Source organism: Bombus vancouverensis, chromosome 2 (assembly GCF_051014615.1).
Source record: "Bombus vancouverensis nearcticus chromosome 2, iyBomVanc1_principal, whole genome shotgun sequence".
Lineage (NCBI taxonomy): Eukaryota > Metazoa > Arthropoda > Insecta > Hymenoptera > Apidae > Bombus > Bombus vancouverensis.
The window spans coordinates 8,595,388-8,611,290 of record NC_134912.1 but is presented as its reverse complement, the minus strand read 5'-3'; the positions used below and the strand labels follow the sequence as shown (position 1 = coordinate 8,611,290).

Sequence of the window (15,903 nt, the reverse complement as noted above, 5' to 3'; positions counted from 1 at the left end):
GCGACCCCTCGCCGTCCCTTTTGGCCCATTCAGCGACAGTCCAGGAAAATAACTATCGTACACAATCGGCGCGTAGCCCGAGAGGGGTTATTTCGCATAATCCACCCTCGTCGGTGCGACCACGACCCTCGTTCTACGAGAATCGTGTGTTACTTTCTCTCCCCTTCTACTCTTCTTTGTTCCTCTCGGTCGATCCCTAAATACCTAAGTGAAATCCACGATAAGCATGATTCGCTCACGTAACGAGTTTACCGGCCTCTGTTATCCCCTCTTGATCTAACATTGGATTTCTCCTGCCCTCGACAACTTGTTCTCTGTCTTCTTCGTGCTGAGTTTCTTTTTTCGTCTTCCCGTTTGCTCTTCACCGGTCTGTCCGCTCTTGTGTTCGTTGATACACCTTCTCTCCCTCTATTTCTCGTTGCCTCTTATGGAGTAGCTCTTGGGACACCGTGGCCATCGCCATTGGTCTGCAAGGGTTCTCGAACACGGATTCGTTTTCACCCCTTACTCGGGGCGTATAACGTCAGCTTGGATTTTCTCGGCGATGACATTTCATCCTGACGCCGATGGATGGTGTCATCTAAGGAAACGTCCACAGGGGACGTACTTCTGTGGCTCGAGTTATCGGTGATTATTATCGGTGGCGAAGTTTTATGCATTTTATGGAAGATTCGAAGGTGATAAATACACAGAATGCAATGTAATATTTAAAAATGTGTCGAATAGAGAAAGAGCCTGTTCTAATATATCTAATAAACGAAACACACATTTCTGTATAATTTCTATCTCTTTTCTTGTATTCATAAAAGTATGAATTTACATAAGTACCGATAATGGTATATATAGAATCTGAAACATATGAAGAATTCAATTTTTATATTTAACTCCTTTGTTCTTAAATAAACCAATAGTGTTACGATAGATGAAACGCAATCAAAATTTAAACACAGACAATATTAATACAATACTATTCCTATAGTATTAAAGATATCAATTAGACAATAATACTATGTGTATTCGATGGCTATTCTCTTTGTACAAAATTATTTCCTTTATAACGAAAGATTAATTAATTCAATCAATAAAATAACGTTGTTATATGTGAAAATTGAACCACGGTGATAACTATTTTTTCTGTGTTTTAGCAACAGAGACCTGACATATCAAGACTGCTGCAGCAAATGCATGCCCAACAATTGCCACCGGGGACGGCGATAGGTGCTCATCCAGGACTACCCGGACTTCCGGGACTAGGACCAGCTGCTGGACTTCCGGTGCCAACTTCCGCCTCCGCGGCTCTTCTTGGCCTTGGCTTAACGCCGGCTGCTGCCACAGCACCGGGCACAACAGCGGCTCATCCATTATCGATGTTGAGTAAAACGGAATTGCATCGTGGTCAACCCGATGATTTAAAAAGCAATGGCGGTGAGTATCGTTGCTTCTCATTTCGATCAAAGAATACAAAGCTCCCATTAGCTTCTAAGGATTTTAACCCTTTGATAGTCCTAAGCGATTTTCTATTTTTATCGTTAATTTTGTTGTAAAAAAAAAAAAATAAAAAAAGGATTTCTTGTATAATTTAACGTTGAATATATCACGGTAGATTCTTTTCTATTTTTAATTTGGATATATGGTATTTTGATATGGAAAATAGAACCATTAAATAAACGAAAATAGTACTCGTCTGTGCTCGGAGGCAAATATTATCGTGATTTCTCGTGGAAAATAAGAGAAATATCGGAGTAACGGAGTTAATACTAATAAAACAAGAGAAACTAAGGAGAAATCTACTGTTCGATGGTACAAAGCCTCGTTCATTTAGCTAGAAAAGTCAACAAAAATACCGATAAAGATAATGATTCCTCGACGTACGTTACTCATAAAATATGCTTCTGATGGATCAAATAAACCGCGTATTTTCGCCAAAGAAAATCAACACGCGTGTATCATCGACGAAAACGTATCTCAGCTGCGACACATCAGCAAACCAGTAGGTAGAAAGGTTAATTACGGCATAACACGTATGAAATCATATGCTATATCCATCTGCAAATTATTAGAAAAGGAATTCCATCAAAATTACAACACTATATATTGTACTTGGTAGCGTGGAATCTGAAAAAGAACTTACGGTCCGAGGCATCAAAACCCATTTTAACGTCGGTGCCTGGAATCAAATTAGCGCCAGTTAATTTCCGCGCTTCCTTTTACGACGCATTACATTCCCTTCTCCCTCGCAGCAATTCCAAAAAACCACAGAAGACCGGCGCGCGGCGGGTGCGCACCCCTCCGCGCCACACGCTCCCCTTCACGATCGAATTCCTCGCCGCGGCTCTCTCCACGAGAATCGTAAAACCCCGGAATACTCGTTATACGCATACCTTCCGCCCTTTCACACGATTTTAATTGCCACCTCTGTGGGCAGCACGGCGGGAAAAGAAATTAACGAAATTCCGGCCTTTGGTCACGTTCGAGTGGCGCTGCGCCCCGATATAACGAATCACACCAGCACGCGCGCATGCGCAACAACGAGCGAGCGAGCGAGCGAGTTCCATGCTGCAAACGGTCCAGACCCATCGCGAGGTTTTTTCTCTTTTTGTCACCATCATCCGTTTGATCCCGCTTTTGCGATACCCTGAACAAAAAAAAAAAAAAAAAAAGAAAAAAGGAAGAGAGGGCCAGTCGACCGACTGTAGCCTATGTGTGTATATGTACGTGTCCTGTGTATATTGGTCTGTATATATGTATATGTATGCGCTATCGAAAATGGGTGGTCGGGAGCACTCTGGACCGCGGGACAGTCGACAGCGGGGGAAAGGGTATACGGGGGGTGAGGGAGAGAAAAAAAAGAATATGTAGCCGACGTGGCGCGAGCGTGCGGCTCGGCTCGCTCAACTGGAAATTTTCAAAGCGCTTTTCGGGTATCCGCTTTCGAGGCGAGGGGTGAGCGTGTTTGCGTCACCCTGTTAGCGGACACCGGCGGTTTTGAGCGAAAAGCGCATAAATATGCATGAAGATCATTTATACGGGCGCCTCTCGCGCTTCTACTATCCACGCCACGCTATGCCACATCGCATACGTATCTAACACACACATAGATATAGATATATATATATATATATAGAGAGAGAGAGAGAGAGAACAGGCTAGTCTCCCCCCCCCCCTGTTTCGGCTCACACCCCTGCTGTCTCTTTTTTATGGGCACGTTATTAACATTTTATCGACGCGCGGTGGCCGGGATTTCGACAGTTTTTTTCACCTGCCCCCGTCCGCCCCTAAATCGTCCTCCCATTTCACCCCATGCATGAAAATGATTTTTTTTTCTCGCCCCCTCTTCCCATTGAAAGCGCACGGCTTTTGACTGACGATTGTTTGCATTTGTCTCGTTACAGGTCTCAGCTCGACCGAGGAAAGACACGTGAGTAGAAAATATTTTGTTCTATTGTTTTTTTCTATATTTCCCTCGCTTTCTTCTGTACTCGCCATTATCGCTACTTTTCTTACTTTATCTCTCTCTTTGCCTTTCGAGCGAGCGAACGATTATTTACGAGTTATATAGACGAATTTCTCGAGTGATCGGAGAATTTTTGTACGAGAAACTCGCCGTTAATGAAATTTTGCTCTTTCGTTTCGCGTACTTTTATATTCGGTTGGAGTGCATTTAGTTTTTCTTTCGTTGCTTTTAACGAGTAATTTACGGGACGGTTGACGCGTGTACCGGCGCAGAAATCACGCTCAACGATAACGTCGCCGTTTCGAATTAAATTATTAATGGACGTTGAAGTGGCGGCGACGTGGCGCTTTTTGTTAGAATTTTCGAGCGTCAGAGATGCAGAGAGCGTGTGTTTGGGAAGTGAGAAATGTAAAGAGAGAGAGAGAAGTAAATGAGGGGAAGGGATGGAGAAAGGGACGAGCCGCGCTTTATTTTTCATGTGTCGTAATTAAGGTTTACTACGCAAATGAAATTATGTCAGCGTCGCTGTTTTATCGCGGATGAAACAATAATATGCGCCGAGATTTACGGACCCATATTTTCGCTCCGGTAAATATTTCTCCACTGAAACGCAGACAAATCATTTATCGAAATGTCGAGTTAACAATCGGATTATCCGTCGAACTTCTACGTACGATCTATCGCATAAATAAATAAATATGCGAACGGATGGGCATTTTTTACCGCTTATCCGTTCTCGCCGCTGTTTCCGTCTGAAATTTCCAAAGGATTTAATGACGTAGATAAATAAATCCAATTGAAACGAATCGAACGAACGACAAAAATCGTCTCTGTATTTTCAACGATTAAAATTGCTTCAACATCCGCGTCTCTGTTATTGAATTTATGACGCGCGATGTGCGTGCATTCAGCGTGGAAAGAAGTTCGTCTCTCCATCGGTGATATGTAATAAATCGACGTCACTTTTTCGATGGATAGGAATTAACAATAACATTTAACAATAATTTAAAGTCACGTTTAAAAATATCACGTTTCGTCCACTGTAACAATAAATATTTTTGATTTTATGTACTAACAGGTTCGTATATGTGTATAGTTTTTCTTTAAAACTGTCTATTTTCTTTTTTCTTTTTGTCCTTTTGTCGATACAATCGCAGACGAAAAATTAACATTTCTACGAAGTAAAAATATAAACTAAGGTTCCTACGAAAAGAGGTATAACAATGTTTGAAAAAATAAAGACGTAATACAGAATTCGATATTTAGTAAGTGATCGTTACTTCTTGGCTTCTTGAACGTTTAATAATATTATTGAAGAAACAATCGTTCCTCTCTGACGCATTTTATCTCAAGGAGCGTATTTTAGTTAATCTTTCGTAGACAATTGTATCTCTCAAGGAGGTGAATCAAATCTGATATAGAAAGATAATACAAAACAATAAGAACGAAGTTCAGTCATCGCTAATGGTGTTTATTGGCTTCTACGAATCCTGTACATATCGTTTATGATGTTTTGCAACTGTTCTTATACCGTTACTAATATAATATAATATCTCAACTTTTAATGTCCTCGCTGACATTTTTTAATTTAATTAAGCCACGTTAAAATATTTGAAATTTATCGATACATCTAGATTCGTTGGAAGACAAGTAGTTTATACAATAAAAATTGTCCAATTTTCCTCACTAACTACTTCATTTTATCCACATAATATCAGTTCACGTTCAGATAAATAGATTCGATCGACAAAAATCCATTTAATCGTACAATTAACACTTTGACTACCACGTTGGTCATATATGACCGGCCACGGTTTTTCCTGTGACACCACACGGTGGTCATTTGTGACCGGAGCGTTTGAACTTCTTACAATTTAAAAATTGTATGAAAATTGACAATTAGGACATTTTGAATATAACCGATAAATAGAAGATACTTTGAAATAAAGAGTGCCCCTTTGAACAATTAAACATTTTTATTAGAACATCGATAAAAAAAAAAGAACAAATCTTGCATCTAACGGTGCGCTGTGTTTGCATCCATATCTTTGAGGGGTAATCTATAAATATTATTATAAACACAGCTTAGAAAATAATCGTAAATGCTGTTTTATAATCATGTAATTGAAGTTACAAGTGTGCACATACCCTACTATTATATATAGAATGAGCAAATACTAATATCTTATACACGTTTCGACAATATATTCTGCACGTTTTGCTTACGACGAAACAACGAATGCGAATGGTTTGTTGAAATAAACAAAGCCTTGTTATAACATGTTAGCAAGGCGCCACGGTGGTCATCCGTGAGCACCAATAAGATAAACGGTCCATTGGGGAAGAATGTCGTCTTCCATCATCAATTTATTATTATTTTCCTATTATATGCTTTAAATAATAAAAATACTCCCGTGGCGTTCTGAGCGAAACATGATTTCGGCGTGGCAGTCAATGTGTTAACTAAAATTTCATTTCGTTTCTCCGAAGCTTCAAACAATATTAGCCGTACGTAGTAATGTTATCTGTGACAGTGTTAAACGCAAACCATCATTCCAATAAATAAAGTCTAGATAAACGGAGTTCCACTTTACGGAATTTTCTTCGATGACGTAAATGATGCACTCGAGACAACTACATATTTCTAATCTCGGGGTTGCAGCATGAACACGCGGCATGTATACGCACCTACAACGTACTCGACGTACGAGCACTCGCAACGTGACCTCCTCAATCTCTCTCTCTCTCTCTCTCTCTCTCTCTCTCTGATTCCCTCTCCTTCTGCCGTGTATTACAGCTACATTACACGCGTGTAACTTTCCGTGCGCGTGAAGGGTACAACGAGTGCTTCGACGTACTTCGCTTACGAGCACCCACTGTACGCGCAATTATGTTTTCGACGAACGCGTGAGTGGTATAAAGTGGTGGACGTGAAAGAGGCCTGCATGAAAAATACCTAACCGCGGCTACTAAGAAAAGAGCGTGTGCTCTTTGCCTTTCGACTTCACTCGTTCCCGCGTTTTGGTTCGTTGGACTGCAGTTTCAACGAACGCGGACCAAGGAAATTTTTCAGCTTCCCGAGCTTTCCGGTTCTATCGTGTTTACTTTTAGAAAAATTCTTTCCGAACGGAAATGGTTAGAGAAGAATATTAGTAGGTTAGTTGGTGGTTACGCTACGCTTTGAAACGTTTCGCAACAGAGTTGGTAATTTCGATGTATTTTTGTAGCATACAACTGTTTCACATCGAGGGTTTTATTTCGAAATGGAAAAAGTTAGAGCGATGTTTCCTTTCCTATTCTTCTTGTTTGTCACTGAACACGGCGCAAGAAACGTTATTCGCAAACGATCGTGAAATGGAAAGATTTTAGACGAAGAACTTCCTCGAGGTTTCGGTCTCAGACCTTCTAATTATTCCACTTTTTTGAATAATCAAGTTGGTAAAAACAGCTTGTTTCGTAAAACCGTAGGGAACGGAATATACTCTAATAGTAAGGAAACTGTATCACAGAATTGTAGTTTATCTACATATTTCCTTAACACGCAGAGTTCTAGAAGTATCGCTCTTACGTACGCGAAACTGTGTCGAATTACATACGCAAATATCATCCAACACTTTAGTACTTGATGCGAGAACTTGGAGTTTAGTGTAGCAATAAGACATTGATGTTCTTCCATGTTCTTTCAAGTAAGACAACAAATGAATGATTCTGAATAAAATTAGCAAACAGCACAGGCGTATTCAAATACATTTGAACCTGTACATTACTTGTAATACGTTGTACTCTACACACTTTCAACATGCATTTGCACAAGTGAAATCGCACTTTTCTGAGAGCCATTGCGATCTAAGAAAAAGTAACTCGTCTATTAGCATTAGCGATAACCAACTCCTGCCAGTTCCTTCATCTTTTTTCAAATTATAATACTTAGACGTATTCGGTAAAATCAATGTTGGCTCCCACCGAGTACACATATCTATATTACCTTCGTCGTAATGTATCTATCTTTATGCTTTTATGTCTACAATTTTTATAACCTACTTTTTATACTTATACATATATATATATATACTCTTTCATATTTATAATTTTATTTAGCGATTTATAATCATTGTTATTACATACTTGGAATATTTAGATACGTTAGAATCTGATTAGAATCTGATAACATAAAGTCAAAATGCAGGATATAATAGCAGAAGAGGCTTTTATATTTGTCTTACGAAACTGGCTGTTCGTTGCGAAGGCACGAAACAAAGAGGGACCGGTCGGTGTAAATCGAGCGAGAAACGGAACGAATCCGCGCTCGGGAACAAGAGGAGAAAGATATACCCGACCGTTCGAGAAGGAATAGCATTAAAGTTACAAAAGTAATTACAGACGAATACTAGTTCTCGATTGTATCGAGCTTAGGGAATAAAGTCCGCGTGCCGGGGGTCGGCCCACAATCTTTCTTTCTCTTTCTGCTTCTTCGGTGCAGAAACTTTTCTTTCCGAAGTCGTAGCCGTAGGGAAGGAAGAGGCACGGTTCGCCCGTAGAAAATGCAAGTAACGATCCTTCTTCTTGCGAGAATGGTCCCGAACCAGACCCCATGGAACGTGCAGAGGTAGTAGTAGAAGAAGAAGAAGAAGAAGAAGAAGATGAAGAAGAAGAAGAAGAAGGAGTCAAGATGAATAGAGAGGGACGCGTCGAAGAAAGGAAAAAGAACGAAGCAAGGGAAGGAGAGAGACAGAGAGAACAAGAAAAATAATGGAAAGAGCAGAGCACCCATAAAGAAGGAGAGGGAAAGGGGAGATAGCAGCGTGTATTATAGGTTTGCCGAGCCTGTAATCATCGCGGGACCGCGAAACGCCCATCGACGCCCTCTCATTCTGCCTCTCGCCATTCTATTTTCCTCTCTCCTTATTCGACCCATCCTCGGGCAGTTTTCTCTGGTTCTTTCGTCCTTGCTGCGCGCTCCCTCGTGTGTGTCTCCTCGTCCTATTCTCTCTTCCATCGCGCCGACTCTATAATCATTATCAACCTCTTCCCAAACCATCGTCTTCCATTTTTTCCCCCTTCGTTCCCTTTTTCCCCCCCTTTATCTTCCCTTTTTTGTGTGTGTGTGTTTTTTTTTTATTGTACCTCTGCCTTCCTTCTGCCTGTATCGCGGTATCGTGCTTCTTTTAATTCTGTTTGGAGCCGCGCGTGTGCTATTCATGGCCCGTCTCCCAACCGTGCTTTCCCCTTTTCCATGGATTTTAGCGTGTTCATGGCCAGCCTCGAATTCTATTAAGCTTCGTTACAAACTGGACGGCTATGCGGAATATAATGTGGACGCGTCGCGTGCCGCCAACGGCATTTCTGTGGGAATGAATTCGAAGGTTACGTGTGAGAAAATTGGCTCGACGGGAATTAGACAGGACGAAGTTTTGTTACGTTGGAACGGTGATTGTTAGCGGGAATTGGGGGCGAAGGTTCGGCGGTTTGCACTTGGTTTTCAGTTACCGCGGTCCGTTCGACCGATGTAGAAATTTCGAATGGTAACCGGGCCAGACAGAAGTTTGTTTAAGTACATACATGGATCTGTTTGTTTAAGTTCCAGTGAATTAGTCTTGATTCTTTTAGTTACTGATTGTTAATGTAAAAAAGCATTCCATTTGCAAGCGAATAATTAAACGAGTTTTTAACGGACAGTTAAGAACTCCTGTAACGTTTGCGAAGACACGTGCCTTTCTCCTTCTTTTCTCTCTTTTCTTTAACTTTAAATTACGCTTCAACGTATAACGGTTTATTTTCATAACATTAGCTTCTTTAGATTTTTTATGTCGTTGTCGAAATTGCAACGACTTTCAAAGTTATCGAGTATAATTACAAATTCGCGGACAAGTATCGCAAATTCGTATGTAAAAAGCATCGGGGGATCTATTTTGCACGGTAGAAAAACACGCAAAACGCGTTATACCATCCCGTTGAAATATCGTTAAATTATATTGCGCATATCAAAATCACCGAGAATCTCTCGAACGCAATTCCGTCTCGCGGATATAGAGATTTTATTCACCGTAACGTAAACTGCCCTCCTCCCTCCCGAAATCTACGTATCGAAGCTCGTCGTTCGGCTGTCACGGGTGGAAAGTCGAAATCGATTATCGCGAACGGTCGCGTGACAATTGATAATAACCGTCGACGCGGGTAATTACGGTTTTGTCACGTTGATCGAACCGCAGGAAACACGTGGGTAATCCGTTGTTTCAGTCTATGCCGGTTGTCTGTTATTTAACCAGAGATTAACGGCTCTGTAAACGTATACTTCTGCTCGGATAGAAAACCGTATCTCTTCGTTCATTGTCGTCATCTGCAACATCATTCCTATGCATTAAATCGATCTCGTAATATGTAGTTGCTCAAGGTATCGAATCTTGACACATAGTAGCTGTAAGTGTTTGAACGTTATGTAATATGTAACATTATGTAATGTAATAATATATAATATTATGTTATATAAATATTCTATAAGTATATTATGTGTTTTATATGGAACAATTTTAACATTTCATGGGCACCGTAACGAGATAGGATTATCGTTATTACAACGATAAAAGTTTCAAATGTACTTGAAAATGTTCATGGAAGTCGGAAAATATTTAGTGCAAATATAGATGATACTTGATACATGTATCTATATGAATAATATGAATATAGTTATACTTGATAAATTTTCAAACTTGATTCTCTGGAAGATTAAGCCGAGAGTGCACAAATTTTATTCTACATCTTTTTCTTATTTTTCCACGTGGAATTACTTCGTGTCTGTTTTTACACGTTATACGGTTGGACCCTGTATATCTCGCAGAGATGATAAAAGTATTCAAAGAAACAAATGTGCGTTGTGTTAATGAGCCTCGATATATTCGGTGGGACCATACATCTTTAATATTAGGTTGTCCCAAAAGCTTCCTTCGTTTTATAAGGAAATAATAGATGCAAAACATTCTTTGTTTTATAGAATTTTATCGAATTATGTATGATCCATTTTATTCTATTAGAACAGATTATTTCCTTGTAAAACTTAAGATAACTAGTTACGCTAATTACACTAATTTTTGAAATAAGTTATTCAATATGTTTAAACGCTTTTATAATCTCTTCGAATTATGTCTATTTGCACTGAATATCTTGTAGCTTTTACGTACATTTTCAAATTAGTTTGAAATGTTCTCGACGCAATCATGGCAATCGTGTCAAATTTAAAACGTGATAATGTGATATCAAAATTTATCTGTACGATACACATAACGTGTAAAAATTGTCTATGATCGAAACGTCACTTGGAAACGTATTCCTTTTCGTTTTTCTTCTTTTTTCTTTCTTTCCTCAAATTCAAGAGATACGATCGAAACGCGATTATCGGTGACGATCTCTCGCGTCATTTTATAGCGCGTTATTTGAAACGAGCGTGAGTAGTGAGTACGCGTCACGAGAGCCGTAATTTTCGTCACGTTACAGAGGAGCTCGATATCGCCCGGTGATAAATACAGTCGTCCACGCACACCGCAGGAAACGCATCATTCCCATCATTCTCAGAATCACCACGACCATCCCATGCACATCAAGAAGATGAAGAAGGAGCAGGACAAGGACATCGGTCATGTAAGTGTTTGCACTGTATTATTGTTCTTGCTAAGCTTGTTGGTCTTCGTAATCTCGCGACCATTCTCGCTTCATTTTCGACCCAGTTTTGCTGCTGTTTCTTTAGAAAATTGTGATTCTCAGGGAAATGGAGTCGGAGTGAGAAATGGGGTCGAGAAATGAAAGATATACATAGGATAGAGCGTACATCATAAAGATTTGTTGAAACTGTAGATTACCTCTACGTGTTCAAATAAAGCAGTTAATATTAATCGTTTTGTTAAGATCTTTCCTCGAAATTTTCATAAATCACGTTATACGTACGATCGATATAATCTTCAACTAGGAAAATGTAAATAAACAAGAAAAATGAAATGCTATTAAACGAACAAAATCAGAATCACGATTCCTATATATTATTTATATTTATCTGACGAATATATTATTTAAGATAAAATATGTCTGTTGTTGTATCACGACGTTGATTGTGTATGAATGAAAACTTGTGACTTTATATATACGATGCTTTTCATAGCAGACATTGATGATAAACGTTCGAGTTTCCTTATCTGTCGCGATAATCGATCAAGTATCTGCTTTTGATTGATTGATTTATCAAACGATTATAAGGCTACGAATTAATTAGCGACATTGATGAAATTGGCATCAGGTACCGTTATAATTCCAATGCTAATAGGGCACGAAGGAAACGTTGAACCGTGATTGAAACTTCAAACAAGATAACACCGATTAACTCCGCCAATATGTAACTTAGATACAAACCGTGCAAGCTCAAACACACTTCAGCGTGAACAACAAACTTTCAGCGAGTCTTTCGATAAAACGAAAAACCGCGTCATCTTAAATTCCCCGGCTAGCATGAATCATTCAGACGTCACAAATTACGTTCGAGCGATTTTACAAAGTCAGCAAATTATATTTTGAGGATCTTCTGAATTTGAGTAAATTTATATATAATACCATTATATGCGGTAAGGTATTATAGAAACAATATATTACGAGTTTATAGCATTCAACAAGAGGAATACAAAATATCGTATCGATAGGTACAGGCCTTGAAAGTTTATCCTTTCGATGTTATATCGAATTTTGTATCGACCATATTTTTCAATTGATATGATACGTATATCGTGTTTAAATTGGACTCGATCTTAGCTCTGTGTTAGGGCAAAAACAACTATGTACGTGTACACATGTAAAATGAAAATGCGTAATAACTATCAATACTGCCTTTGACTTAACTAGCGAGAAACTTCACCCTTTGCTATACTAAATTTTAATCTCGTTTCTACAACACTCTATGGGCAATCGATTATCGTTTCGATTCTTAACCGTTCTATCTCCGTTACCTTTTGTAAACTGAGGAAACTAAGTTTAAAGTTTATGAAGTTTGACACTACAGTGTGTAGTTAGGATTTGAAAGAAACGAATATTTATCGCTCTCTAAGTAGAATTTTCATCGTATTACCACGAATCCGCATTTTTTATATGAATTGATTTCTTTGAAAAATAGTGTTAGAACAGTTAAGAACTTGGCCGATAATACGTACAAGGTGTTAAAAAAAAGGTACGAGACTCTATATCAATCAACATAAATCCTACGATCGATCCTTTTGACGCGAAACCGATTTTTATTATTTACGAACATTCGATGAACGACGATACTGTGAGTGAGTTTCTTCGTCGAACGTAAACACAGAGATTGAGCTCAATAGAACCATCCAATAAATTGTAATCAAGTACGTTGGTGCTCGAGTAGATGTGAGCATCTCATTGCAATGAGATGAAAACATGGAACATTTGCTGCACAAGGAACATTTTTACTTCGTTTCGCGTCTATGAAACAATGCTCGTTGATAATAGTAGCAATTTTCTGTTGATAATCTTGAATCGACGCATTCCTGAATCAATTCGTTTGTTTACATTCAACGAAGAAACTGGAACATTCGTAAATGATAAAAATTGATTTTACGTGGAAAGAATCGATCGCAGGACCAGTGTCGATTTTTTTGATCCAAAAGAGCAAAGAATGCGCTGTAGTATTGTAGTATCGTGAACGAGGGACCTGGGGGGGGGGGTGCCGTACGAATTATAAACAAGCGGTTGCTGAGCACGTGTACTACAGTATAAACACACTTAAAGTCTTCAACACATATTTTTGAACATCCTGTGTAACTTTTAACTATACCTAGCCACGTGTAAGAACATAACGAATGGCGAAATAACCTATCGACCATCGTATCTCTGCAGAGCGACGGCGAGAAAAGCGATCAGGACCTGGTGGTGGACGATGCCAGCGAGGGACCAACGAGTCCGGTTGTAAACGGTACTACGTCACCCCGAGAGAACGGTCTGGACAAAGTGACACCGATAGGTGCCGGAGTTCAGACAAAGAAAGATGTGCCTCCACATTCACCAAGAAGTGGAACGAGCAGCAACGCGAGTACACCGTCGGCCAAGAAAATGGAGGAACGAGAGAAACCAACGACACCGATCTCCAAGCCTTTGACACCGACCTCAGGCTCGGCGATCGGTGGCAGTTTGAAACCATCGGGATCGGCGAAGCTACTTCAGGGACCACCGCCTCCCGGTGTACCAAGCGCGTATCCGCCACACTACGCTCCCGGCCCACCGCCTCACCATCTGGCACCAGCTGGACAGCATCCTCATGTCGACATGATGGGTGGTTATAACGGCTACGTGGCGCCTAGAGCACCACCTTCGCTTCAACAGCTCTACGATCCCCATGTTGCCATGAGAGCTCCCATGGGATCCGTTGGAGTACCCGGAGGCAAACCGTAAGTAGACATATGCAGTTTCTATATTCCTATTATCGTGAGCAGATTGCGGATTCTTATGCAAATTTCTATTTTCATGAATACGATTAAAGAAATTTGAAGTTGAAGGAAAATTGGTCTTGTCTGTTAGATATGAAAAAGAAAAACGTATTTCCAAGGTTTTGCATACTTTTGCATATTGTATGCATATTGTGTTCATTTTCTATGAAGGACGAATATCGGATAAAAATCCGCCGTCTAATCGCGAAGTTCGTAAATTTAACGCACTCGCTGCTAGAATGACTGTTCTATCTGTGATTATTAATTTTCTCGTTGATCGAGCATTTCTTCTTTCAAAGTCAGAAGCGTGTTTGTTACGAGTAACGTTATGTTTACGATAGATTTTTCGCAATTGATTAAAGACAGTAGCAGCGAAAGGGTTAAGTTGGTGAACGTTGTTAGTTTTTTTTAGTACCGTAGAATTCCATTGATCTGAATACTATTTATTGAAACGAAATTTTAGTCAGCGCTGGATTATCTGAATTCCTGACGATTGAATGATGACCGATCTGAACGTGAACTACTATTATGTAAATGAAAAATAGTAAGTAGCGAGAAGAATTGGTAAACTCTTATTGTACGAACTCTACTTACATGAACTGTTTTTTATCTCTCAACAAGTTCGGATAAATGGAGTTCTACTTTAAGTTAGTTCTCAGAATTAGTAGAACTAATGTCTGCTGAGAACTAATGTCGGAATTGTCAATGCCAATATTTGCGACCAATTAAATTCTCGCCGATCTTTAATATTAATTTTTACATAGAACGTAATATGCACTAATTAATGTAAATAATTACACGCTTAGAAATATTTCGTCGGTGTTTTCGAAAGATGATATTTTTGAAATATAAAAAATGAATCATGAAAATTGTTTCTCTTTTATTCCACACGTAGCTCATACTTTTCAAAATATTTTCCTGCAACAATGCATTCAGTTCTTAACACCCGAGCACCTGACCATTTAATGTTTTTTCCCCAATACCAACTGCGCGTTTTGTCAACCAGTGTTTCCATAAATATTTTATAACGTATCATGCGTGATATATTTTTCAAATAACTTCATATTTTATATATATACAATATCCTCTTTTTCCTACTACAACTCAATCGTATTTGAATTGTAATAAAAAAATACTCGTAACCTAATCCACGTACCATTATTCACGCTATGGAAGATTCTATCGAAAGATTCTATAATATTACATGGATCGTACGAAGAAGTCTTCTAGGCTTCGTAGATTAATTCGTATTACATACGATACTGTGATAAAGATTAATTTTACTGGTACAATCCAATTGATAGTGAAAGATCAAAATAACAGAAAAATCCTTTTAATTATTTTCAACAACGTATTTAGACCAGACTGCCTAAAGTCAAATCTCATTATTTAAACCGATAAAAGTATGAAACGAATAACAATGTGTCGCGTTTATCTTATAGCTAATACCACGAGATAGTGGTAAATTTAACGATACACGATGATGTAAGGTATATAAGCAGTTTCGAAAACGAATCTGGAATAGGCGAAGGCTGAGCGACACGAAGCTGTTTGCTTTCCGAAGCAGATTATAAAAATTCGACAGAACGTTCCGCGATAAGATAATTGGATTAAATGTTCTGAAGCCTTAAATCGAGGATTATTAAGGGGGAATATGTATTTGACACAATTACTCGTCGTGACGATAATAATCTCTCAATCAATAAACCATTCGAAATTACCTACGTAGAAAGTGGAACTTTCCAATATACAATTTTCCATTTACGATTTCCCATTTCTCTTTTTGTAAAAAAAAAAAAAAATTATATGGAACGATACTAACGATTCTTGGTAAGCAATAAAAATATACGCTTTATATTTTTTAATGAAAAATCGAACATCCATATAATACGGTTTTTGTTAACGTTGTTTGATATTCGGTCTGCTTGCCACCCGGGGCTCGTTATCTACGGCTTTGTTTGCTACGAAGATTCACCAATG

General features: G+C 39.0%; 1 protein-coding gene across 1 annotated transcript in view; it reads left to right on the top strand.

The window, feature by feature from the left end:
* LOC117166308 (protein groucho) overlaps positions 1 to 15,903 on the top strand; it is a 76,094-nt gene that overhangs the window by 54,714 nt on the left and 5,477 nt on the right. Inside the window, exons 6-9 of the mRNA XM_033350163.2 lie at positions 1,146 to 1,425; positions 3,393 to 3,418; positions 10,943 to 11,086; positions 13,337 to 13,884. Coding sequence (XP_033206054.1) covers positions 1,146 to 1,425; positions 3,393 to 3,418; positions 10,943 to 11,086; positions 13,337 to 13,884 — 998 coding nt within the window. The remainder of the gene's footprint in view (positions 1 to 1,145; positions 1,426 to 3,392; positions 3,419 to 10,942; positions 11,087 to 13,336; positions 13,885 to 15,903) is intronic.